Genomic DNA, 27,178 nt, shown 5'->3' on the forward strand with positions numbered 1-27,178 from the left:
ATCCTCTGCTGGGTAATTTTCCTTGAAAAATATCCCAATATTGATTACGTCATGGAGAAAGTGGCTGTCTGTAATCAAAAGTATTCCATTTCGGCGGCTGTTTCAGATCCCACCTCCCTCGCCAGCTGCTTCACTCCCCAAGTCTTCCTATTTAACCAAATTTTCCTACTTTCTTTTTCTTCTTTTTTTACCCTTTTTGTTCAAATCTTTATTGTACACGCAAGATCTCGATCTCGATCTCGATCTCTATTTCGATCACGATCGCATGTGACGATTGATAATCTGCGATTCATTTTGTTTTGTTCGATCGCACTTATCAGTTTCGATTCAACAGCTTGAGTAATCGGACAAATTCTGATTTTGCACAGTTGGAGTTGTGAGATCTGCCCCAATAGAGAACATAACTAGAGTGAGGGAGCTTGTGAGTTCATGGCGGAGTCTCGGCGGTACGGTCTCCGTACTCAATTAGGTGAGTTGTTGAAAAGGTGTCTTTTTTTTTTTCTTTTTTTCTTTTTTTTTTTCTTTTCATTTGCTTTACTGATGATGATGTTGAGTTGTGCTTGTTAGTATCTTATTGTCTTGAGTCTTGTCCATCTTATATGGGTTTGTTTTAGTTTCTTCTAAAGTTCAGTAAATTTTATTGTACAAAGACACCCAAGTTTAAGTATTGTTGATTTTTTATTTATTTATTTTTAATTGGAACTTGTTGAAAAGTTGATATTTGGTAAATTGCTATGTAAGAAACATATTTGATTAATAATAATTCTTGACAAAATAGTTATTAAGTGGAGTTATACTAAAATCATGTTTCTATAGAAGAAGATGAATAAGGTTAAAGAGAAGAGAAATGGTGTAATCTCTGTCATCTTATTATAGTGGGCTGCTGATTGTAACAGAAATCAAACACCCCTTCCTTACTCAGACTTAAAATATAAGAGAATTCTTTTAGTACTTCAGTCAGCAACATAAATTATTTATGACATTTTTATCCAATTTGTAAGGCCCTGTTGGCTGTTTAATCTGTATTTATTTTGTTCAGAATACAGTCAACTTGAATGGAAATAAGTCAACCCTGATAGTGCAGTGCAGGGCAATCAATTTTCTGCAAACCACCATAGACTTTTTAACTCAACATGTCTACAATTGGTATTTTACATCTATCTTCTTATAAATATATTTGCTTGGTTTACTATACTTTCTGATATCATTATTTTTTTAAATATCTGTATTTCAGCAATCCTTATGTATTATATATACATTGTTTTCAAGGATGATCTTGATTATAAAGTATAACTTGCCTGAGGGCATAATAAGAGTTCTTTTTTGTATGATTATTATGTCTCAAGCTCATAACACAGGCAATTTTCAGTTAAGCCATGTCCCTCTACTTCTTTTTATGGTTGTTTTTTTCAATTTCCCTTTCCAATGGATTAACATTACAGGCTAAGTGAAAAGGGATTACTTTACACATTTTATGGCCTGCAGTCTTTTTGTTTCCTCATTTTGACTCCCAGTTTACTAAGCTGGCATTCCACGTATGCTCAAGCATCTTTTGAGTTGTTAGTTAGAATAGACTTGGAAACTTGCCCTACATTTAAAGCCATACCACTGGTAAACATAATACTCTTTGGAATGAATGTATCAAGTGATTGGAGAATCTGACACGAGAAAATAAGGGTTGCGGAGTTGGATGCAGACTAAATTAGAGAGATTGAAAAAATTGAAAGTCATTAGGAGAAGGAGGGGAGGGGTTGGGGAAGGAAACCAATAAGTGTTTCTCTGATTTGGATTATTTATGCATTGTTTTTAACCTGGTGGTTTATTAGTTGTTTATTTCCGTGCTTCTTTTTTTGTTTGGGCATTCGAACTCACCAGATTATTAACTGAGGTTATGGTTGAATGCAGATATTGAGCAAATACTCTTGGAGGCTCAGCATCGATGGTTACGTCCTGCTGAAATTTGTGAAATACTTCAAAATTACAAAAAATTCCGTATTGCTCCAGAGCCTGCACATATGCCTCCAAGTAGGATTCTTAGCTGCATTTGGTTGGTCAATAAGCATGTAAACAAGCTTTTACAAATATATATAGATATATATTTTTGATTTTTTCATGACCTTGTGGATGGATTGGAGTGTTAAAAATTATATTTTGGTGAAATTGCTTATATTCTATGAAATTCTCAAGCTTTCTTCATTTTTATAGTGCTGAAGATCAAACATGTTTTGCAACTTGTGTGATGACAATTATTCTCTCAACACTTGTAACATGTGTTGTAGAAGGCCAATCATTCACACATGGATAGAAATTGGAGAAGTTTAGAATGGGACAAAGTAGAGAACTTTGGGAATATATATATAGATTTACTGAACTCCTTTAAACTTTTATGTGAAAATATTTTCCTTGTATGTCTTTGGTGCAGTTTTAGGCCAAGGATGACCTCCTCTTTTAATTCTCCCCCCCCCCCCCCCCCCCTCTTCCTTTTTTCTCCCTCTTGGATTTCCAACTTGTCATTGCACTTCTATAATTAAACAGCTCTTCACTTGGTCTATTTATATCTTTTCACCCTCGTACATTCTTGGGTCTTTTTAGTACATAATTGTGTGCTCCTTCTCCCCTACTCTTTTGTGTTAAACTTCCACTCCTTGTTCCTTCATATTTGTAATTGCCAAATATAGTTATCTTTTGTTTCCTATAGACATCATGACGGAGATTCCTGTTTGTAACCTTTTTCAAATTCAATGAGATTGGCAAGCAGATTTAGTATTACCTCATTTTTGCCTCTTCATTAATTTTGCTAATTTTCATTTTTGTTTGTTTGTTTTGTTTAAACCCATTGGGAGTTTACAATCTTCTTGGGATATCATTCTCCACACAACTTATGTCATGAAAAATGCAATTGCATTATTTGATGCAGAGATTATGATATTTGTCATTTTAAAAAATTTCATCTAGTCCATGTTTGGTTTGCAGATAGGATGAGGAGGGATAATTTGTCTTGGGATGAGTTATTCTGAGTAGGGTAGTTAGTCATTTTGTAACGAAATCCTTATCTTAGGATAAGTTGTCCCACCCCTAGTGGACAAAATTATCACGTATATGTTGGATAAGTGTGAACCAAATGTGGGATAATGTTATCCCGGGTCTCCCGTGTCCGGGAATCAATCATGGCCCTGGGGTCTTTGCTTTTCAAGGCCTGTGTAATTGTTTTTGAAAGAGTGGTTATGCTGTTCCACACTTGATACCCATAGCTTCTTGTTAGAATATTTCTGTGTTTCCTTATTTAGATTAGATTGTGATTGATTGATTGCGATTCCTTAATCAGTCAATCAATCAAAACAAAAGATGATTTCTTAATCAATGCCTTAGGCGTTTCTTTTGTAACAGTTGATTGATTAATATAAAACCTGATGATATCATAATCATGACTAAAAGCTTTTGTATTCTCTTAAATTACATGGTATTAGAGCCAAAACCCTGAAAACCATCACCCACACAACTGCTGCCACCAATCACCCATCCTCCACCGCTAGTCCCCGAGTCTCTGTCGGAACCAGTCAAGGTCCCACAAAGCTGTTTCGGCTTTAGCCGAAGGCCCCTCTAGCCTAGTCGACCCTTGTGAGGGCTGTCCTAGCCTCTCTTTATGTATTTTGGTTCCTGTGGATGAGTGTTTGAGGGCTGTCCATTTTTTGTTGCCTCAAGTTTCTTTCCTTCTACTTTCTTGAACATAGTTCAGCACTTGTTTTGATTGGAGGTTCGTTTTTCTGTATTTGATTTATTTTTTGGGTCCATAGATGACCCATTAATCTGATTGTTATGCTCTCATAATGGTCTGTATGTGATTTTACTTGTTCCAACCCATTCCATTCCTCTTTCCATTCTTGTGATTCATACAAGGTTTGTTGTGTTGAAATTGTAGAGTTCTTATGGCTGACCTAACTAGTTCATCAACCACTAGTTCTCACCCATCTAAAAGGGAGAGCTCCAGTCTAGTTATGACTACTACATTTGAGAACCTGAACCCTAGCCTCAAAATTACCACCGCTCTATTTAACAGTCAGAATTACCTTTCATGGTCTCAGTGTTTGACACTTTTTCTGAAGAGTAGGGGAAAGATGGGATACGTTACTGGGAGAGGTCAAGCACCAGGTATTACGGATCCTGGCTATGACCAATGTGAGATTACCAACTTTTTAATCATGGGGTCACTCATTTATTTCATGGTTCTTGAGATTGGTGAAGGCTACTTATCCATGGATATTGCCTAAGATATTTGGGAAGCAGTCGTTGCTACATATTCTCGAAAAGAGAATTTTTCTCAATCTTTTGAGCTGCGCCGGTCTATTGAGCGCTCAGTACAAGAGGAGCAGACAGTTCTCCAGTATTATACCTTTCTGAATAATGGTTGGAAACACCTAGATCATCTCCTGGATTACAAGTCTGTTTGTACAGTTGACTCAGTTGGTTACCAGAAGTTTCTTGCACAGGAGAGGCTCTTCAAGTTTTTGGACGGTCTCAATGTGGAGTTTGATCCGGTCCGAAGTCATGTCCTTGTCATGGATGTTCTTCCATCGCTTCAAGAGGCCTTTGCATATGTACAGAATGAGGAGAGTCGTCGTTCTGCTATGTTACCACCGGCTACTGGAAACCGTTCAACATTACTTTTTGCTCCTCAAGATGGGACTTTTTTGTCACTACCTCTTTCCCATCCTTTAGGGAAGGATATTATGTTCTGTGATTACTGCTGCAAGCCGTAGCATACTCGTGAGATGTGGTGGAAGCTTCATGGGACTCCATTAGGGAGTCGGGGTGATCGGTCTGGTACTAGATGTGGTAGATCAGGCCAGTCTAGAGGATGTGATTCTAATCCACGAGCCCATCAGTCTAGTGCCGTTGACACTCTTGATTCTACTTCTGCTTCAGTTGGTTCAACTTCTGATAGTTTATCTAACATGACTTCTCCTGAGCTTGAGGTTGTTCTGCCTCGTTGGCTGACTCGCCGGTCTTCTACTGCTCCCAGTGCATCTTTCTCGTCGTTTACGCACGTAGGTAACTTAGCCTCTTCTCCTAATACTTTTCTTTCCCTGTAAGTCTTTGTCATGGATTATTGATTTTGGTGCCTCAGATCATATGTCTGGGTCTTCTGACCTTTTCTCAGCATATAAGCCGTCTTCAAGTAAAGACAAAGTTAGGATTACAGATGGTACTGTTTCTTTTTATCTCTAGGAAATGTTTAATTCATGTCAACCCTACCTTACATCTGTCTTTAGTGCTCCACGTTCCTAATTCTTCTGTTAATCTTCTATCCTTGAGTTGTATTACTAAGGATTTGAACTGTAGTGTGACATTTTTTCCTGATCATTGTCTTTTTTAGGACCTTATCACGAGGAGGACAATTGGCAGTGGTAGTGCAGAAAATGGTCTCTATTTCTTGGATCAGCCGAACAAGCTTGCTTATCATTCCATTCAATTCCCAACCACCAAGGAGGATTTATGGCTGTGACATCGGCGTTTTGGACATCTTTCATTTCATTTACTTAGGCATTTATTTTTGTCTGTTATTACAAACAATAATATGTCTGAGTTTCTTTGTGAGTCTTGTCAACTTGACAAACAACACCAAGCTTCTTTTGCTCCAAGTCTTAATAAAAGTTTAGCTCCTTTTTTTTTAATACATTATGATGTGTGAGGTTCATCTCGTGTTATGCCTTTAAAAGGCCATAGATGGTTTGCTACCTTTATAGATGATTTTTCTCGTATTACTTGGGTGTATCTCATGAAAGAAAAAAGTGAGGTTTTTTCCGTGTTTCAAAATTTTCATAAATGATTTGTACTCAGTTTGGGGCAATTGTCAAAATCTTGCATTCTGATAATGGGGGTGAATACATCGATTCGAGGTTAGAGAGCTATTTTTTTCCACTCATGGCATTATACATTAGACATCTTGCACCAATACCCCTCAACAAAATAGGGTTGTAGAACGCAATAATCGTCATATTCTTGATATGGCTCGCTACATGTGTTTTTCTATGAGTGTGCCTTAGTCCTACTGGCACGAGGCTGTTCTCATTGCAACCTATCTCATTAATCGTCTTCCTACCTAAGTTTTGCAAAAACAAGCTCCACTTCAAGTTCTTGGTTCAGAGTCTTGTTTTCCATTTCCCCTAAATATTTGGCTGTGTCTATTTTGTCCACAATCATTCTCCTACTCGCGGTAAGTTGGACCCTCGCTCTCTCAAGTGTGTTTTCCTCGGATACTCGTCTACTCAAAAGGTGTATAAGTGTTATCATCCCCTTCTCGTAAGTGGTTTGTGTCCATAGATGTCATCTTCTTTGAGTCGCAGTCCTACTTCTTGTCTTCTTCGGTGTCATAGTCATCCCTTTAGAGGGAGCCTTGGTGTGAAGAGATTCTTGTTGTCCCTATTGTGCCTATGGTGGAACCAGTTGTTCCTGCACCACCTATTACTGGAACTATAGAATCCAATGCCACCAAGGACAGGGAAGGGCAAGTTTTGTTAGGGACAAAGACAGATAGAAAGTCACTTGGATACAAAGACTACTTCTGCTCACCCACTGCCATCTCCTGCTTCTGATAAGGGTCCAGGTAACTTTGAACCTCTTGTTTCTCTTGAGTCTACTGATATTGCTATTCTTGACACTACTGATCTTGATATTCCTATTGCCAAGAGAAAGGGTGTGAGATCTTGTACTCAACATCCTATTTTAAACTTTGTGTCCTACCCTCATTTGCCTTTCTTTTATAAAGCCGTCGTGTCAAGCATTTCCTCTGTTAGTATTTCTAACCATTTTCAGGATGCTTTCGCTACTTCTGAATGGAAACTTGCCATGATTGAGGAAATGAAAGCACTTCGTAAGAATGACACTTGGAAATTAACTGAGTTACCTAAGGGCAAACGACCTGTGGGATGCAAATTGGTGTATACTGTGAAGCACAAAGCAGATGATTCCATTGAGCGTTACAAGGTTCGACTTGTGGCAAAATACTTCACTCAGACTCATGGAGTAGACTATCATGAGACTTTTGCTCTAGTGGCTAAGATGAATTTAGTCAAAATACTTCTCTCTCTAACAACTAATTTAGATTGGCCACTTCATCAGTTTGATGTAAAGAATGCTTTCTTACATGGTGATCTAGAAGAAGGGGTATATGTGGACATTCCTCTTGGTTTTGAGGATCATCAGATAGAGGGTAAAGTATGCAGGCTTCGAAAGTCGTTATATGGTCTTAAACAGTCTCCAAGGGCTTGGTTTGAGAGATTCACTTAGGCTATGTTTAAATATGGTTTTAAATAGAGTTAGTCAGATCACACTTTGTTTGTAAAACATTCCTCACGTGGTAAGACTATAACTCTTATTGTTTATGTGGATGACATAGTGCTTGCAGACGATGATAGGGAGGAAATACCCCTGTTGAAGAAATATTTAGCTACTGAGTTTGAAATCAAAGACTTTGGGAACTTGAAATATTTTTTGGGAATTGAAGTTGCTCGCTCCAAGGATGGGATTTTCATCTCACAAAGGAAATATGTTCTGGACCTTTTGAAGAAAACATGGATGCTTGGATGTAAGGCCTGTGATACCCTACTGGAACCTAATCAGAAACTTAGTGATGATGAAGGAAGAGCAGCTGTTGATAGGGGGAGTTATTAGCGACTAGTGGGTAAGCTCGTTTACTTATCTCACTCTTGTCCTGATATTGCTATTGCTGTCAGTATGGTTAGCCAGTTTATGCATGCTCCTCATCAAATTCACTTAGAGACTGTTATGAGAATTCTGAGGCACTTGAAATCGTCTCCTAGAAATGGCCTTTACTTTTCCAAACATGATCACCTTAGAGTGGAAGCCTATACAGATGCTAATTGGGCCGCGTCAATAACTGATAGGAGATCTACATCAGGATATTGTACCAACTGATAGGAGATCTACATCAGGATATTGTACCTTTGTGGGCGGCAATCTTGTTACTTGGAGGAGTAAGAAACATAATGTGGTGGCTAGATCGAGTGCAGAAGCTGAGTTTCAAGTTATGGCCCAAGGTGTGTGAACTCTTGTGGATCAAACTGTTGTTGAGTGATCTGGGGATGGGCCAGACAAACTATATGCAGCTATATTGTGATAATAAGGCTGTCATCAACATAGCTCACAATCCTGTTCAACATGACAGGACAAAGCATGTTAAGATTGATCGTTACTTCATCAAGGAGAAACTCACTAGCGGCATGTTATGTACTCCTTTTGTGAAGTCAGGCGAACAACTTGCAAACATCCGCACCAAGGGAGTTGAGAGTAAACCATTTCATGACGTTCTAGGTAAGTTGGACATACGAGATATCTTTGCACCAGTTTGAGGGAGAGTGTTAGAATATTTCCTTATTTAGATTAGATTGTGATTGATTAATTGATTGTGGTTTCTTAATCAGTCAATCAATCAATCAATACAAAAGGTGATTCCTTAATCAGTGCCTTAGGACTTCTTTTTGTAACAGTATTGATTAATATAAAACGTGATAATATCATAATCATTTCTAAAAGCTTTTGTATTCTCTTAAATTACACTTGTTGCATTGTCATTATCCTTTACTTTCCTATTTATCATGATCCTCTGACAATTGGTTAGTAGAGCCTTCATAGTTTTATAAATTAGCTGTACTGCTTAGTTCATCTTTTTAATCTATATTTCTAGATAGTTAGACATTGCATAAAGTTTATGTTTAGCTCATAGTTCAGATGAAAACATAATTTAAAGTTGTATTTGCATGTATCGTTGTCATTTTTATGATTCGAAATTGTCATTATCTTCATTTTGTGGCCTTTTTTTTTTTTGTTTTCCATTAAATTTTGTTGGGGCTGTTCCTTTAGGTTTAGAATTGGATAGCAGAGAAAGGGAGGAGGAGGAATTAGAAAACTTGGATTGAAAATTATGTCCCTTTTCAGGTGGTTCGCTTTTTCTTTTTGATCGGAAGGTGTTGAGATATTTCAGAAAAGATGGTCATAACTGGAGGAAGAAGAAAGATGGAAAGACAGTGAAGGAAGCGCATGAGAGGCTCAAGGTTTGTGCCAAAGGATGGTGCTTATATTTTTATTAAAGACAAGCTTTATTTTCAATGTTTATTATGTTTAGAACAGACAAAAGTTTGCTGATATCTTTTGGTAATTTTGCACCATCTTGTAGTTCATGATGTATGTTTACGTTGCACTTCCAAAGTAATGTATCTGTATAATGTTCTCTCAGGCAGGAAGTGTTGATGTGTTGCATTGCTACTATGCCCATGGAGAAGAAAATGAAAGTTTTCAAAGGCGCAGCTATTGGTTGCTTGAAGAGTGAGTCTAAAAGTTGGCCCTGTGTCTATAAGTTTGTCTTTTATTTTGTCTAATTGTTGTATGTTGTTCTCTCTCTCTCTCTATATATATATATATACTAGAAAGGTCTCCGCACTACGCACATGAGTTGTGTTTCATTTTAAGATTATTACATATTACATATTACATATTACGTTTTATTTTTATTTTTATGTTTTAAATGAGTATATATTACCTAGTAGTATAGGAGTGCGAGAGGAGAGAATAGGATGAACACATAGTGGGACTGGAAATGGAGAGAGATTAAGGGGGAAGGACTTGACGGGTGGTTATGTAACTGTATCTATCAAATTACATACTAATCCTTAAGTGATTTGAAAAAATCTCATCATGCATATGAATTAATCAATTCTTATGGACATTTTTGGAAATAAAAAATGTGGCAGGGATTCAAAAACAGGCTTCACCAAGGGGGGTTGCCGCCTTACCATAATAGTATGTCTGTTTTATGGATCTCCTCTGGGCAGTTGCCCTGATTCTTATCCATATTAGCATATAATGGTTGATTGAATGCCAATACATGAATGTAAATACCTACTAGTATCATCACGGACATGTACAGGCATAATTACAAGACGCTGACATCATTTAGTTGGATAAACAGCAGTTGTTGAATAGAATTCGGAATATTAGTTATATCTGCTTATGGATTTGTTTTGCTACTGTGGAAGTCCCATTATTTTTGTCTTTATGTGCTAAAGGAGAAAATAGATTTTAAAGTTTTCCACCGAATTTCTCGTCATGCTAATCATTATAATTTTTGGAGTTACTGCCACATTTATAGCTATAAACTTTTATAAACTTAAGTGGAATTAATTCATGGAAGTTCAAGAAAATGTTACCACTTTTGTTTCTTTTAGTTTTTTTGTTGTAAGGGCTGTTCTTGCTTATTCTTATTTGCTTACATTTGGACAACATCTGCTGCAGGGAGCTCTCACACATTGTTCTTGTCCACTACCGAGAAGTAAAGGTTACAATCTGTTCTTTTCTTGCTTCATTTATTTTTATATATTCACAATTAGTCATTTGAATATCATATAGATGATTCCAAAGCCATTGTATATTATGTGTTTTGCTTGCTAGTTTAAAATAACGTATAGTGTTCTGGCGTCTGATTTTGAACTGGATGGGGTACTGGCTATAAAGGTCTATTATCTACTGCTCTCGGCTTTGTGGTTGCGGATCTGTATCCCCCAAGCCGGGGTGGTACATGGAGGGTTTGTTCCTTGAGCAGCAGGTGTAGCCTGAGTCTTTTTGATGGCTAACTGCCTCGTTAGAAAGTTGCTGATTCGGTTAGGCTTTACGGAACTTTGCTATGAAAAATATAACCTAATATGTTTTATTACCCAGCTTTTTACATCCATGACACTTTTCTTTTTGGATTAATGCTCATTACAATGTTCATATTACTCATAAGATTCTTGACTCGGCACTTCTCTGATTCGCAAAGTTCCTCCCTAGATTTTAGAACAACTTCGTTCAGATATAATATTATCTGTAGGCATTTTTCTTCTGGTTTCTTTTATTTATTTATTATATATATATATATATATATTTCATTTTACTAGTTGTTGATCTCTTGGTTGAAGTGACAAACCTTAATAATCTGCAAATTGATCTTTCGTAACATTTATTTGAATAGAATTGGCTGCCTAAATCTGCAGGAACCACAACAGCTTTTGGATTTATTAGCACCATGGAAGTCATTAGCTCCAATTTTCCTACTGTGTTGTATCAGTTGTCATGTAAATGCTTGTACAATGCAATGCTTTGAAATTTGATTAGGACATCCGTTTGGCTAATGGATTCAGTTGGTTCATACTAGATTAAATGGTGGCACGAGGAGCCACTCTTTTTAAGGAACTGCTTAATTTCTTCTTCTTCTTTTTAAAGTGATCTTTAACAACAAACGTTACGTAAAACAAAACTTAAAAGACAATTTAAATATGTGAAAAGAAAATAGATATTTTGGTGGAAAATTAGTTAGAAGTATCCTGTTACGGACACGGACATACAGCATTGCATTGACAAGCTGACACACTGACATGATAATTTTCAAAAAATACAGGACATGACATGCAAGGGACACACAAAATATATAGTTTGGTATATTTATTAAATGACACATATGGATGAATAATATAAATTTTTAATAATAAATACTTATAAAAAAATATATATTATTCTAGGATGATAAAAAATATGATATAACACTAATTCCGATAAATCAGTATTGTTTTTCTTTTATCATTATTGTCGGCATATAAATTTCAACCGAATTTAAGATACGATTTCTACTTAAATTTATAATTAATTTTGTGTCTCTAAGCGATGGACACATGTCTCCCAACTGTCCGAAGCATGTCCAGGTCTAAAGAAATAAAATAAATAATAATGGGACACATTTGGACAAGTGTCAAACACATGTTGGGAAGTGTCCAACGAGTCACGGACACATCACATTCTTTTAAATATTCGTGCTTCTTAGATTTTGCATCTTGACTGAATGATGTGCTCAACAAGGGTGAAGTTTACTTCTCAAAATGATCTGGGCCAAACTTTATTGACATCCAAGACAAATCAGGCTTAGAAACTGATATGGAGTAACATTCTACCCCCTCAACACAATTTACTTCCTGTACTTCAAATGATTTATCTGCGCTGCTGACTCACATGTCCTGCAATAATAATTTCATGAATTACTGGTTTAATTTATTTTATAACCATTCATTCATATTTCATTTTGATGTCCAATATCCAAACCACTGAATGAGAATATTAAACACCAGGTTGTATTCTCTCTCTCTCTCTCATGTTATTTGTTTGTCTTATGTCTTGCCTGGGGTCCTCAAAACCTCAGGCCAATAGAGAGCAGGATGAAAACATCTACTAGGACAACAGAGCACCCAATATTGTCACCCCACCCAAAATCTGGTCAAAGTGCGTGAACCGCATGCAAGTTGTGGATTAAATAGAATGGTAAAGACCAGTGGTGAGGGGGGTGATATAGGTATTAACAACAACCTGAAAAATCTGATTTTTTAGCATTCTTTTTGTGGCATGCTTGGTTGAATTATATCTTTGTTTGCTGCTGTACTATGGTTTGTCCTTCTTGTTGCTAGCTTTAGCATTTTACTGGTGGATATATTTTTTATATATCTTTTCAATCAGGTAAAGTATGAAATCTAAATTGTTGAGATGTCTTATTACCATGACAACACAACTTCAGTCATTTACATGTTTATTATAATGTCACTAAGTGCCCTTTTTCTTCTTTATTTTTTTGTTGAGGTAACTTTTCTTCCTGTTTAGGTTTCACCACAACTACTATTACTTTCATATTTTAGAGAGAGATTGATTATGATTAAGGTAAAAGTATTATATCTTCATGATGTTGTGCTCCTGAGCCCTCACTGTGCAATATGTTAATAGTTGCCAAAGTATACAGCATATGTAGAAACCTAGCTAAATATATGAATACTATGGATTATAAGAATTTAGGTCAAACTCTGATTGGGTCAAGTCTCTTAAGAAGTATAACCTAATTTTACTGATGCAAACTTCCTCTCTCAGTGAGTCATTTTAACAAAGTCCTTCAAAAAGTTGCTTCTCTGGACTCACCTTTGTGTTGAACCACAAGTGGCTGCAACTGTTATGTAACGCCGTTACATAACGATTGTGGTGGTTACAGCCACCCGTTATGACCACTTTTACGGTGTGATTGAGATTCACAAGTGTGTCGGCTATAGCGGTTGCCGTAGCAGTCGTAACAGTGTCGTAATGGCCGTAACGGCCTGTTACGCACCGTTACATAACGGTTCCGAACTGCTTCTTTTAAAAAAAACAAAAAAAAAAAGCTAAAAATAGGAAAAGGGGGAAGATGAAGAGGGAAGATGGAGGAGATAGAGATAGAGAGAAAAGAGGGAAGATGAAGAATATGTTATTGATTTGTTGAAGGTATAAGACCTATACTATTCTATTCAGCTGCTATCACTCAACCATTTTGTTTGTGTGTGTCTATCTATATATTGTTTGAAAATAATAACAATAATAATAATAATAATAAGTGTGGTCATTATCTATTTAGCTTGATTAAAAAATATATATATATATATATATTTAGGATCTTATTTATTCTCTTACTTTTGTTATTGTTTATCTTATATATAATAGTTAGTGAGTGATTTTTTTGTAAAATGTCTAGAAAACATAACACCTATAATTATATATTAATACATATTTTATAGATGTCAATTTTTTTTGATTAGTTTATTTTGTTTTTTAATTACAGGTTATCCAAAAAGAGAATGAATATTCAAGTGATCCAAAAAAAAAAAAAAACTTTATAATTTATTTTTTAATTTTTATATGATTATATTAGCATGTATAATTTATTTTTTTAAACTATTCAAGTTAAAATTTGCATATGCTTCTGCAAGTATAATAATTAAAAAAATAATTTTATACATCTAAATCCAATAAATTTTTTTTTTGCCACAAGCGTAAATATAGATTTATGATATATAAAGTCATTAATTATTAAAATAAAATGTAAAAAAATCAATTTATAGAGATTTAAAAATATGAAATATATTGGATCATACTTAAAAATTTACAAAAATTGATAAATATTTGTAAAAAATATATATATTATTGATTGATGAGTTGATTGATGATATAGATGTATTACAAGATTGATAAATTACAATTCCTATACAATCTATATATAGAAGAAAATGTGGTAGTAGGTGTAGTGGAGGTGATAGTGGGTTAGGTGAAGTGGAGTGTGTGGTGAAGTGGAGGTAGGTGAAGTGGAGTGTGTAGTGGAGTAGGTGAAGGTAAAGATGGGAAATTCTAACAGCCCCCCGCAAACTCAAGGAGGAGAGAAACTAACCAACTTGAGTTTGGAGAGAGGAACAAAACAAGAAAATACATAAAAATAAAAAAGGAAAGGAGACACTGTATGGTCGTGTCAGACCGTTGGTGAAGACACGGAATGGTGGTGTCATAACGTTGTAGAGGACACTGTATGGGGGGTCATAACGTTGTAGAGGACACGGTATGGTGGTGTCATAATGGTGTAGAGGACACTGGATGGCGGTGTCAGACCGCTGTAGAAGACAGTTTATGGGGTCATGTCGGACCGTTGTAGAAGACAGTTTATGGGGTCATGTCGGACCGTTGTAGCAAAACAGTTTATGGGGTCATGTCGGACCGTTTGTAGAAGACAGTTTATGGGGTCATGTCAGACCGTTGTAGAAGACAGTTTATGGGGTCATGTCGGACCGTTGTAGAAGACAATGTTGGGACAGTGTACGGAGTCTTGCTGGACCCTTGTAGAAACTAACCGGAATCAATGTCGGGACAGTTTACAGAGTCTTGTCGGACCCTTGTAGAAACTAATCGGAATCTATGTCGGGACAGTTTACAGAGTCTTGTCGGACCCATAAAGGAGCTAACCGGAATCAATGTCGGGACAGTTTACAGAGTCTTGTCGGACCCATAAAAAATCGCATCCTCAAAAGGTGCGCTCAATTTTTTAAAAAAGGCGTGCCATCAAAAGGCGTGCCCAATTTATCAAAAAGTGCGCCGGACATGATGGCGAGGCACGTGAGTGTCTTGGTTGGCGTGCCCGTTTGTCGTTTGGCGTCAAGAGGCGCGCGATGCGCGTGGCTGCCTCGGCTATTTAACCAAGACGAAGGCAGAGGCTGAGGCAGTACATACTAGTCTGAAACCTCGGAACGCTCGGAGAGCTTGTCTCTGCAAATCTTGAAACACCCGGAAACCAACCCTTCTCTGAAACACTTGGCAACCCAAAACCATGGCCTCGTCTTCCCGTCCAGCTACCCAGAACCTGCTCACGCTCTTTCCAGAACTGAACGAGCCCACAGGAGAAATAACTGGTGCGGTGGCCAGTGAACCGCAACCAAACACCTCCGGTTTTGCTCCATTGAACTTTCCGATGCGGTCGGTGGAGCAAAAAATGGCGGTGCAAACTGATATTGAGGCTAATCAGTATACTCTGAAGTCATGCGTGGAAACCATGACGGCGGTCACAAATTTGTCGAACCGGCTGCAGAGTAGGACAAATGAGGTGCAGCATTTAAATTCCCAGCTGGCTCTGCTCCAACGCATGTATAAGGATGCGCGAGCAGAGATAAGCGTGCTAAGGGCAGAAAACAAGGAGCTGAAGCGGAAGGCCACCGTGATGTTCCGATTTGGAGGGCCGCCATATGCGGCAGTGGAGGAGCATGGGGGAGTGAACGTGCTCAGTGGACAAGGAAACACGGAGACCGGACTGGCACGGGACACCCAAGATAAAAGTAAGAAGAAGAGACCTGCAGTAGAATAGAGAAGGGAAAAGAAAAATCCCACTGTGGGTGTGGTTGTTTTGTTTTTTGTTTTTTTTTTTTTTTGTTTTTTTGTTTTTTTTTTTTGTGTAAAATGATGATCGGGGTGAGGCCCGATATGAATAAAATGAGTTGGCAGTTCGTCTTCTTCCTCCGGTTTTTTTTTGTTTTTTTTTTTTTGAAGAAAATAAATAAATAAATAAATAAATAAAGAAAATAAAAGAAAAGAAAGAAAGTGGAGCAACGGGTGAAGTGCAAAAGGTGATGATAATGTTTTGTGAGTGGAGAATAAAGAAAAGAAAAGAAAGGGATGGTGTGCTATTGCTAGTGCTGGTAGTGCTGTTTTCAAGCCCCGTGATGATAAAGTGTAATAACAGAGCATCGTCCCCTTTTGGGTTATATGCTCAAGTAGCTTAGAGGATTGGTTGGGATGATTAAAAAAAGGGACCATGTGCATAGAAGTAAACAAAGAGGTTGCTTTTGCAGAGATCTGGCTGGCTCTATCCACCTATCGATCCTCACAGAAAATAGAAGGATATAGATAGATATACTTTGGCTTGCAATTAATTGTTATCTGTATGTGAACCATGGGCAATCAATATGGCGGAGGGAGGTCTGTTTGCAGAGATCTGGCTGCGTCGCCATGGCTTGGAGGGGCGGCCCGTAGCTTTGAGGGGCCCTAGGCAAGCGTCTGGGAGTACGGTGATGGAAGAGGACGGAAGTGATGGTGCTGGTAGACAACGGTGGCTGATGGGCTGGCGGTGGTGGACGAAGACGGGCGTGAGGTAGCATGGCTCCGTTGGCATCGCAGCATTCGGACTCGGTGGGTCGGTTGGTCCAGGTGACGTAGAAGATATGGGTGAGGTCGGAGATGTCGCACTGGATGTAGTCAATGGGGTGGTCGGCGTTCCAGGCGGGGCGGGGGCGGCGAGCGACGCCGTAGACCTGCCATGGGCCGCCGGGGGTGTCGGAGAGAGGGAGGATTTCGGCCAAGCTGTTTCCAGGCTTGGAGCTTTTTTTTTTTTTTTTTTTTTTTTTTTTTTTTTTTTTTTTTTTGGTCATAGCAGACTAGGCTTGAATCTGGACCGTTGCTTCACGGGTTGGGTGATGAATCAGTTTGTTGAGGAAGGAGAGAGAGAATTAGAAAATTTTGGGTTTGTCCGGCGGACGGCCAAGGCGAGGCTGCCGTCCGCCGGTGAAGCGGAATCACTAAATTCTCAACCTTGCTCTGATACCATGTAAAAAATAAATATATTATTGATTGATGAGTTGATTGATGATATAGATGTATTACAAGATTGATAAATTACAATTCCTATACAATCTATATATAGAAGAAAATGTGGTAGTAGGTGTAGTGGAGGTGATAGTGGGTTAGGTGAAGTGGAGTGTGTGGTGAAGTGGAGGTAGGTGAAGTGGAGTGTGTAGTGGAGTAGGTGAAGGTAAAGATGGGAAATTCTAACAATATTTATTTAAAAACCCAATAAATATGATTATGGAAAAAAAATATGCGTATTGGTAAGTTTTTTTCAAATTGTGCAAAAAATAAAAAAATGCACGGTTCCGGTTACCGCAACCGTTATGCTGCGGCCTTTGCACCCTGTTATCGCATCCGCGCTACCGCCACCGTTATAGCAACTGCAACCGCTTTTCAGAACCTTGGGTGTGACATTTTGTCTTATTGCCTTTTTAGCCTATATTGTATTTTTTATAGCTATTTTAGCCCCAACCTCACATGCCAAATGAAGCCTTAGCTTCAGATTCGTATAATGATGTGCCTGTTAGAACTCATGAGAGAATAGTTCGAACGAGAACGTCTTCATATGTCGCAATTAATTTCTAGAGTATCAACTGTTTAAATGCGAAAGTGTTTCATTCGTAGGCAGATCATTTTGTTTTTAACACATGAAGCTCTGTTGGTTGACAGTAGCTTATCTGTTTAAATAAACTGATGGGTACTTTGTTCGAATGCATGTTGTTTGATACGCCTCAGGTTTGTGTATCTGGGACTAATTTCTTAGGAAATTGATTCTTTGTTCATTTAAGGTTGCTATGTGTTATATATTGAGACCTATGCTCCATTGATTAGGTTACACACATAATACTGGGTTATGGTTTTCCTTTGAGAGCCTTCATATAGTCTAGTTTCTTCAGTGCTTTGAGAGAGTGCTAGGTATGTGCATAAAGACTTAGTGGTTACATGGTCATTGATTGAGCGTGGATCTTAGAAAATCATGATCGTATAGTGGACGAAGCTAGTGAAGATTGAAGTTAAACTGAGAAGCTAGAACATGCATGGATAACAGATTGGATTATGCTGCTGCTCTGGGCTTGAGTAGGTAAAATCTGCACGTTTGGCTTTGGTTAGTTTTGTACTTAATTTTGGTACACTAGTGGGTTTGTCGCTCCTGTGGTTTTTTTCAAGTTAGGGTTTTCCACCTATATCACGTCTCTCTATGTGATTGATTATTATCTATGTGCTTAAATTGGAAAATCCAAAAAATCTCCTGAATTTATAGATTCTTGTTCATTTTTGAAATTGAAGATCTTCAGAGACTATTTTTTGCACTCTGTTATTAGGGAAATAGGGCAAACTTTAACCGCATTAAAGAGGCTGAAGAAGCTATTCCCAATTCCCAAGAAAGTGAAGAAATTATACCCAATTCCGAGGTGGACAGCTCTGTATCTTCTACATTTAACCCATACAGCTACCAAGTAACTTCACAAACTGCAGATACAATGAGTCTGAACAGCACTCAGGCCTCAGAATATGAAGATGCTGAGTCAGGTGTTGATGTTACATTTGTCATTTCTCAGTTCTAATTCATTATAAATGGTTAACATTATGTCATATTGACAGTTAATCAATACTTTGTGGATACTAAGTTGCTGATTGATTATAATTATCATTCATGATGAATAAATTTGATGCAGTATATAATCATCAAGCAAGTTCGGGATATCACTCTTTTCTTGAGTTACAACCATGTGTAACGGAGAAGATGGATGATGGAGTCTCTGCCCCTTATTATCCAGTGCCGTTCTCACGTATTATGTCTTCTCCATTCTTTTTATTTTAAATCATTAGTTTTTATCTTTTCTCCGGTTCTTTTTGATAGTTGAGCATAATTTAGTGTGTACATGATGAGACAAATCAAAAGGTTAATACTTAGAACTGTTAGCAGATGATTATCAAGGAAAGTTGCCTGCTATTCCTGGGATGGATTTTACCCCACTCGCTCTAGGAGATAAGGGCAAAAACAATGCCAATGTTGCTTTAACATATGAGCACCAGAAACACCTGGACTTCCCATCATGGGAGGATGTATTGGAAAACAGTGGTCGTGGAATTCAGTCTGTCCCTTTTCAGCCATCAATTTCCTCTAACGAACCTGATTCCATAGGTGTTAATCCTGGACAAGCAAATGAAATACGAGGGCTCATTTTGAGAGACGGCTTTGTTAAAAAGCAGGAGGTTGGGATTTACCCACATCGGCAAGTTGAGTGGCAGGTATGGAATGCCTCAAACCCTTTGTCCGTGCCTTGTATCCCATGAAATTGTAACATTTGCTTATAGGGTAATACATGCTTATTGCATAGTAAATATGTGATAGTTGCTGATAATTGCTCAATGGAAGTTGTTTCGATTTCTTTAATCTTTTTTATCTTAAAAACTGATAGTAATTCTTTTGCTTTGTTAAAAAAGAAAACTGATGCTAATAAGGAACACGTGTGCTTGTTGTGTTTATGGCTGTGCTCTGAGTGACTTCCCTTAAATTTCAGCAGATATATCAAAGGGGTATTTATATTTTACTTAACTGAGTTAATGAACTCTGCCCAGGACAAGAAGCTCTTGGAACGTGGATATATATAAGTTGATTCTGGGACTCTATTGTAATGGTGCAATCATTAAATTTTGATGAACCCCATATTTTTATGTTATTGCATTGCGAGAAGTTCTAGGGAAGCCCGCCAAACTTGTTTCAGCAGCACCCACACAGACCCTGTGTTGGTCCTTGTTAGCTGAAGGTGCTACCTATATTAAATTTATGAAGTTCTCTTTGTCGGACACTTGACACTTGAACAAAAGATATGGAATATGTGTCCAACATGTTTAGTTGGACATGCACCCATTAAGTATGCCTAAATAGTCAAGTTTACATGATAACTAAGCGTAATGCTCCTATTTTATGTATAACATACTCTATATTAGTTTATAAACACCATTTCACAATTTTTTTTTTCCAAAATAAGTATTTAATAAATATGAAACCTAGCTGTGTTTGTTGTCCTTGGACATGAGAATTAGTTGAGTCCAACACTTTAGGCACATACTTGCACCCGATATATTCATACCTTAGTCCAGACCTAACCTATGGCATTGTTTTCACAAAGTGGCTGCTCTCAGACCCGAGTCTGCCCCTCATATGCTTGGCAGACTGAGCTTTTACCACTGCGGCCAGCAATGCTTCTAAGCACCCACACTCTAGCATTGGTTAAAAAAGTTAATAGGTATGAATTGCAATCTTAGGGTACTTATTTCATGCAGCATGCATGATAAACTAATTTTCACCATTATATAGATTAAGCCATGGGAGCCATGCTTAGACCTTAGTTGCAGGAATCGTGCAAACAGGTGGCGATTCTTAGTAAGAATCGCGATTCCGCGTTTCCTAGAAAGAAACGTGTAAGAATCGCGTTTCTGTGGAGAGAGAAACGCGATTCAGTCCAAGATGGGATCGTAAAGAGGAGAGAGAGAGAGAGAGAGACCTGGTCTCACTATCGCCTTCTCCTTCGACATCGACCTCGACCTTCGACATCGCCTGGACTTTCGACATCGACCTTCAATCTGCTCTCGCCTCGCGATCTACTCCTCTTCGCTCTCGTCTTCGATCGTCTTGACATTGCCATGGCCATCGCCATCGCCTTCGATCTGCTCTCCTTCAGCTTCTTCTTCTTCTTCTCTCTCTCTCTCTCTCTCTCTCTCTCTCTTGTCGATTTGTGCTGTCTTCCCCCCTCCCGTTTTTAACATATAATAAATGTAATAAATAATATAATTTGTTATATAATAATAAATCTAATTAAATTAAATATAATAAAAAAAATCTAATAAGATTTATAAAATAAATCATTATTTTACTATTTTTTATTATTTTACTGTTTTTTAACATATTTTATTATTTTACTGTTTTTTATTTATAATATATATCAATTAAAAATTAAAAAAAATTATATAAATAAATTAAAAATATTATCTATAAAAATAATACCTAAGATAAAAATAATAAATATATTTTAGAAATAACTATTAAAAATATATATATATATATATATTACTGCTTCCCGAGGCGCTCCGCTCCCAACCTAAGAAACTTCTATCAGCTCACGCTTCCCCGCTCCCGCTCCCGCTCCCGCTTCGTGCAACTAAGGCTCAGACCATGCAATGAGGTCCATTTGATTAAATACTTTTTATACCTATAGGATCGGCAGTGACATGACATGTCCACATCAACCTTATGATTACCGTAGGGATGCATTTACCCACTTTCTATGAGCAGGTAAAAGCTAGATTGTTTGGCTGCATTTTATGATTATCTTGATTATGTCATAGGGTAGATATACAAGTTATAAAGAGGTAGTTGGGGGGAAGTTTTTAGACGCTAAGTCCTTTATTCTGGTAATGTCTCCATGTTGTTGGATAGTAACATTGCCTGATCTTTCTTAGTTGTTGGTTTTATCATTTTTTTTATTGGTTTTCCCAGGTGTTAAAAACCATGCTCTCTTGAAGAAATTTGTCCAGGCATTATGGCAACTAGGAAAGTTATTATACAGTATCATGATTTTTATTCTGTTTTTACCGTCCTTGGGATGCTCTGCCTGAATCTGGTCTTCTTTTTTTCTTTTTCTTTTTTTCTTTTTTCCTCCTGGTTTTTTAGCATCATGTCATTTGTTCGAATCTTAATGCTTTTTAACCGAGTTGTTGTTTGACCCTCCAAAAGCTAGTCCATCTATCAGTTTAAGCATATCCATCACATCCAATTGTAATGATTAGTATTCGCCTCTTCAAATTGAATATTTATGTTCAGGCTTTGACTTACCTTACAAACAGACTTCTGAAGGTGATTCTTCTCATGTATCCAAGTGGTCAATGGATCAGAAGTCGTATCAGGACTCGGAATATCGTCTCACCACTGGGCTTCATGGAGGAGTTAATTGTGTGGATTTACTCAAATCTTCAGGGCCCTGTCAGACGCATCCTGCTGAACAGAATAAGCATTATGCACAGAATGACCTTCCAATACAGCGCACATATACAGAAGGTGGAAGTGCTCTGAAATCAGAATTAGAGAGAAATCTGACAGTAGAGGGAAAAGCTGAACAACTTCCTTTGAAACAGCCTCTGTTAAATGGCTTTGTACGGGAAGGTTTGAAGAAGCTTGATAGCTTTGACAGATGGATGAGTAAGGAATTGGGAGATGTGAACGAATCGCATGTGCATTCCAGCTCGGGAACCTACTGGGAGACTGTTGAAACTGAAGATGGAGTAGATGATTCCAGCATTTCCCCCCAAGTGCACTTAGACACTTATATGCTGGGTCCCTCTCTGTCGCAAGACCAGCTCTTTAGCATTATTGATTTCTCACCAAACTGGGCATATGCAGGTTCAGAGATAAAGGTATACTGTAATCTTTGTACTTCCCATTCTGATTTTAACTAGGCTATTGACTGTCTTTTTCATTCACTATCAATGGGATAAATGACCAATGGATTATATATCACAAAGCAATGCAATTGTTTTATTTTCTTGTCATGTATTTGATCACCAGGTATTGATTACGGGAAAATTCTTGAAGATTCAACAAGATGTGGAGAAGTGTAAGTGGTCATGTATGTTTGGAGAAGTAGAAGTTCCAGCAGAAGTTATAGCGGATGGCGTACTTCGTTGCATTGCTCCATTACACAAGGCTGGGAGGGTTCCTTTTTATGTAACGTGTTCCAATAGGTTAGCATGTAGTGAGGTGCGAGAATTTGAATACAGAGTTAACAACATTCAAGATGTGGATGTACCGGATATCTATTGCGGCACCATGAATGAAATTCTTCTTCGTATGCGATTTGGAAAATTGTTGTCTGTGGAATCTGCCAGTTCCCCAAGTTCTATTTCCAGTACTCTAGGCGAGAATTCCCATTTGAACAGTAAAATAAGCTCACTACTAAAAGAAGACAACAATGAGTGGGAGCAAATGTTAAAGCTTACTTCTGAAGATGAATTCTCCCTTGAGAAAGTGAAGGAGCAGCTTCTACAAAAGCTACTGAAGGAGAAGCTGCATGTATGGCTGCTTCAGAAGGTTGCTGAAGGTGGAAAAGGCCCTAGTGTATTGGATGAGGAAGGCCAAGGTGTCCTACATTTTGCAGCAGCACTTGGTTATGATTGGGCTATACGTCCCACACTAGCTGCAGGTGTAAGTGTCAACTTCCGTGATGTGAACGGATGGACAGCACTACATTGGGCAGCATCTTGTGGCAGGTAAGGACTTTGGATTTTTTTATTATTTGTTTTTCTTCTCCTACTCTTAAATATCTCATCTTCCTTTCATGGACCATGCAACATATATAAAATATTGATTTTCAGGAAATTTTAGTATTTACATTTTTTGACAATGACATTCAACTTGCAATTAATTCTGAAGAGAACTTTCCATTTTTTGTTATTTTTGGGTGGTTCTGCTCTTGCTCATACTCGATGATACTAGAGAGCGGACAGTGGCTTTTCTCATTTCCCTAGATGCAGCTCCTGGAGCATTGACAGACCCTACTCCCATATTTCCTTCTGGCCAACCACCAGCTGATCTAGCTTCCAGCAAAGGGCACAAAGGGATTGCTGGTTATCTTGCAGAATCTTCCTTGAGCTCTCACCTATCATCACTTAAGTTGAAGAACAGTTCAGGAGGTGATGCTGTACAAACTGTTTCAGAACGAACTGCTACTCCAATCAGTGATGGAGACTTGTCACATGGACTGTCACTGTCCCTGAAGGATTCATTAGCTGCTGTCTGTAATGCTACTCAAGCTGCTGCTCGCATTCATCAAGTTTTTAGGGTGCAGTCATTCCAAAGAAAGCAGCTCAAAGAGTATGGTGACAATAAATTTGGAATGTCAGACGAGTGTGCTCTTTCACTTGTTACCGTCAAGACAAGCAGGCTGGGCCAACATGATGAGCCAGTACATGCTGCTGCTATACGGATACAAAATAAATTCCGTAGTTGGAAGGGCCGAAAAGAATTTTTGACAATTCGTCAGCAAATTGTGAAAATTCAGGTGTGACATGCACTTATACGAAGTTCTGGGTTTTTTGTTTATTTATTTATTTTAAATTTTTTATGCACTTATTCTTCTTGAATATTGTCATACAAATTTTCTCCTTCGTTCAAGGTCTGAGCTTAAATTCTAAGTTTGAGCTTTTATGGTGGACAGGCCCATGTGAGAGGACACCAGGTGAGGAAGAATCATAGAAAGATAACCTGGTCCGTTGGAATTTTAGAGAAGGTAATTTTACGGTGGAGACGGAAAGGGAGTGGTTTGCGTGGATTCAAACAGGAAACACTCACGCAAGGCTCTAGCAAGCAAGATACATCCTCCAAGGAAGATGACTATGATGTCCTGAAAGAAGGCCGAAAGCAAACAGAACAACGGTTGGAAAAGGCCCTTGCTAGGGTGAAGTCCATGGTTCAGTATCCAGAAGCAAGAGATCAATACCGTAGGCTGCTCAATGTTGTCTCAGAGATGCAGGAAACTAAGGTATTTCTACTTCTGCACATTTCAGATGCCACCAAGTGTAATAACCCAACCTTTTCAAATTTAAATTTGTATTTTCCCAGGGAAAGAGAATATGCAATATAGAAAGCCTTGTGGAGTCTAGGACTTGGGTCTTAATCTCATGCTAGTATCATGAAAAGCTAATGCTGCAAAAGCTTGATTTATGCTTGTGTGTCGCTATAAATTTTAGCCAGATGTAAGCACTTGTAAAGCTGATTCACCAAAAGCTTGATTTATGCTTGTCTGCTGTGGCCACAGTTGCACCTGTTACTTGAACTAGAAATCACAAATTACAATCATACCTCCTCTAGTTCACAATTTTAGTTAGTTTTGGTTCGCATGCACAGTAAGAGAAAGGACAGCAGTACAGATGGCTACATAGGCATTTCACCAAGAAGAAATACTTAAAAATGTCCTGATTTTGTGAAATTATGCATGTGTCCAGGACTGGAAATGGTGACTTTGGGGAATGTGTCACCTTTGTACATAAATATTTAGTTGAACTTAAGAGTCATGTGTTATGAGGAAAATACCCTTGATGCTCATACTGTCAATATGGCCATAATCTTAAGCCTAGGAAGCAAGTTTGTGGTCATTATCAGTAATAGATGTGCAAGTTGAGTTTACAGAATTCTTCCTCACTAGATTCCGAATAATGCTATATGCACCAATTAGTGTACTAACTAGTGTACTAATAGATGATGTGACACAATTTTAGAGGTTTTGGGTAATTGTAATTTGTAATTTGTATAATAGGTGGGGTCAATAATAATGTTATAGCATTAGTTGGTATACTAGTTAGTGCATGTAGCACCACCGCTAGATTCCTTAGACAGCATAGAGTTTCTTTGCATATATGGCAACATTGATTTCTATTTTCAAGCAGGATCGTTTTGCACTGAGATTCTTGTCTCGCACTGAGATTCTTGTTTCCTTTTTGATCCATGTTTCAGGCTGTGTATGGTAAGGTTCTAAACAGTACAGAAGAGATAGCTGATTTTGATGATATGATTGATCTTGAAGCATTTTTGGATGATGATACATACATGCCTACATCATCTTCATGATTGGATTGGACCTCGCTCTCTTTCTCTTTCTAGCTCTTGTAAATGGTTGGGTTGGCATCTGCCTCTCTATTGACTCTCCTAGAACTTAAATAACAATAGGGTTGTATTGATAATTCATTTTGTAAATGTTGTACACTACACTTTGATCCATTTGACCTCCCCTCTTAATACGTCCAGTGTGTGTTAGGAATTGTTGCAGTTACAAGCTGTGGTGCTAATGTGAAGTTTGTGCTCATAGTTTGTTCACTACAGAAGCTAACAATATGTGGGCTCAATTAACTGGACTCGAAAACCTTTTGGTTTTATGAACCCTCACTGTTCTTATTAGGGGAAGAAAAAAGAAAATACACAGATATGGAATGGTGCAACTCACCATTAGTTTATCTTTTTACCCCTTTCATCTCATTACACCATTAAAAATTTTTGATTTTCATTACACTCATTATACTATCAAAATTAACCCTAAACTAAAAACTCTTCAAAACTCTTTCAATTTTGTCTCTTTCATCAATAGTTTTTGATAATACAATGTTAAATAATTTAAATTAATCTAGTGTTGTGTTACTAGACAAATTAATTTTTTTTAGTCATTTATTATTGTTTGATTGGATGATTTTGCTTTACTTAAACAAGAAATTAGTTGGAGTCTATTTGTAAAGTGTTTGTTCGGTGATACATTGCTATACAAATTAGATTATTCCAATGTCATGTTATTGAATTAAAATAAATTTGTCTAGCCACATATGGCTTTACATGCATTGTTATTGTTGTTGCATTAAAGGCATTCATTCATTTCAATGTAATCAATGTTTCTTTTGGTCGCACAATATTATTTAACATGTCAACTAACAATGATATTTCCTCCTTAGATAATTTACTAGCGAATGAGTGCTTTCAAGATGTTCAGTAGCCGAATAATTGTACTTGCATTTCTGCAATGAATAAAAGTATACTCCTAAGCAAAATGTATATATATATATATATAATGAAAAATGCAAGGTAATGAGGAACCGAATAAATTAAAAATGTTCGTCGTTGGGTTAGCTGAAATGTATCTTTTATTTGGCAGTGGATTATTGGACATAAATTTGTTGTTTGGTAATGTAAGTTCGGATTATTTTATTTTATTCGATTTTGACACATCGAACACAAGTCGAAGAATTCTCTCAAAAAATGAAATGAAAACCTACCAAACAAATAAAAAAATTCACCATTTCACGTTTTTTTTTTTTTAATTAAGGTTTTTCACTTCTTCATCCATTGCTTTTTTCTATAATCAAAACATGATTCTTACTTTTTGAAAAGGGATGTAGAAGAGAAGAAAAATTGAGATGGAAGAAGAGCAGTAGGGATTGAAGAGCAATGGATGTAAAGAGAAAATAAAATATATTTAATTTTAGTCTTTTATCTTTAAAAGTAATTTCACACATAGTTACAATTGAAGGAAAAAAAAAAAAAAAGCATATGAAGGGTGTAAAGAAATAAACTAGTGGTGTAAGTAGAATCACTGAAAGGTGTAAAGAGGTAAACTAGCAGTGTAAGTAGAATCGCTCTATCAGATTT

The 27,178-nt window shown here is 37.4% G+C and overlaps 1 protein-coding gene across 12 annotated transcripts; it reads left to right on the forward strand.

Moving 5' to 3' along the window:
- Positions 1 to 25,861, forward strand: LOC114278284 (calmodulin-binding transcription activator 3). Of its 12 annotated transcripts, XM_082866838.1 has the most exons (16): positions 184 to 469; positions 1,906 to 2,025; positions 5,375 to 6,604; positions 6,814 to 6,984; positions 7,397 to 7,681; positions 8,956 to 9,071; positions 9,254 to 9,342; positions 10,309 to 10,351; positions 18,312 to 18,519; positions 18,666 to 18,779; positions 18,917 to 19,242; positions 21,841 to 22,407; positions 22,559 to 23,259; positions 23,486 to 24,050; positions 24,207 to 24,530; positions 25,502 to 25,861. In XM_082866838.1, exons 9-16 carry the CDS (start codon positions 18,471 to 18,473, stop codon positions 25,613 to 25,615), a joined length of 2,760 nt encoding a protein of 919 aa, XP_082722964.1. In that variant the 5' UTR covers positions 184 to 469; positions 1,906 to 2,025; positions 5,375 to 6,604; positions 6,814 to 6,984; positions 7,397 to 7,681; positions 8,956 to 9,071; positions 9,254 to 9,342; positions 10,309 to 10,351; positions 18,312 to 18,470; the 3' UTR covers positions 25,616 to 25,861. The 12 variants fall into 12 exon arrangements, with proteins under 12 accessions (XP_082722959.1, XP_082722963.1, XP_082722960.1 ...); XM_082866834.1 differs by lacking the exons at positions 5,375 to 6,604; positions 6,814 to 6,984; positions 7,397 to 7,681 and adding an exon at positions 1,040 to 1,146 and having other exon boundaries at positions 105 to 469; XM_082866839.1 differs by lacking the exons at positions 6,814 to 6,984; positions 7,397 to 7,681 and having other exon boundaries at positions 105 to 469.
- Positions 25,862 to 27,178: the final 1,317 nt, after the last annotated feature.

The sequence above is a fragment of the Camellia sinensis genome, chromosome 4 (assembly GCF_055761805.1).
Source record: "Camellia sinensis isolate YWXY chromosome 4, ASM5576180v1, whole genome shotgun sequence".
NCBI classification, from domain to species: domain Eukaryota; kingdom Viridiplantae; phylum Streptophyta; class Magnoliopsida; order Ericales; family Theaceae; genus Camellia; species Camellia sinensis.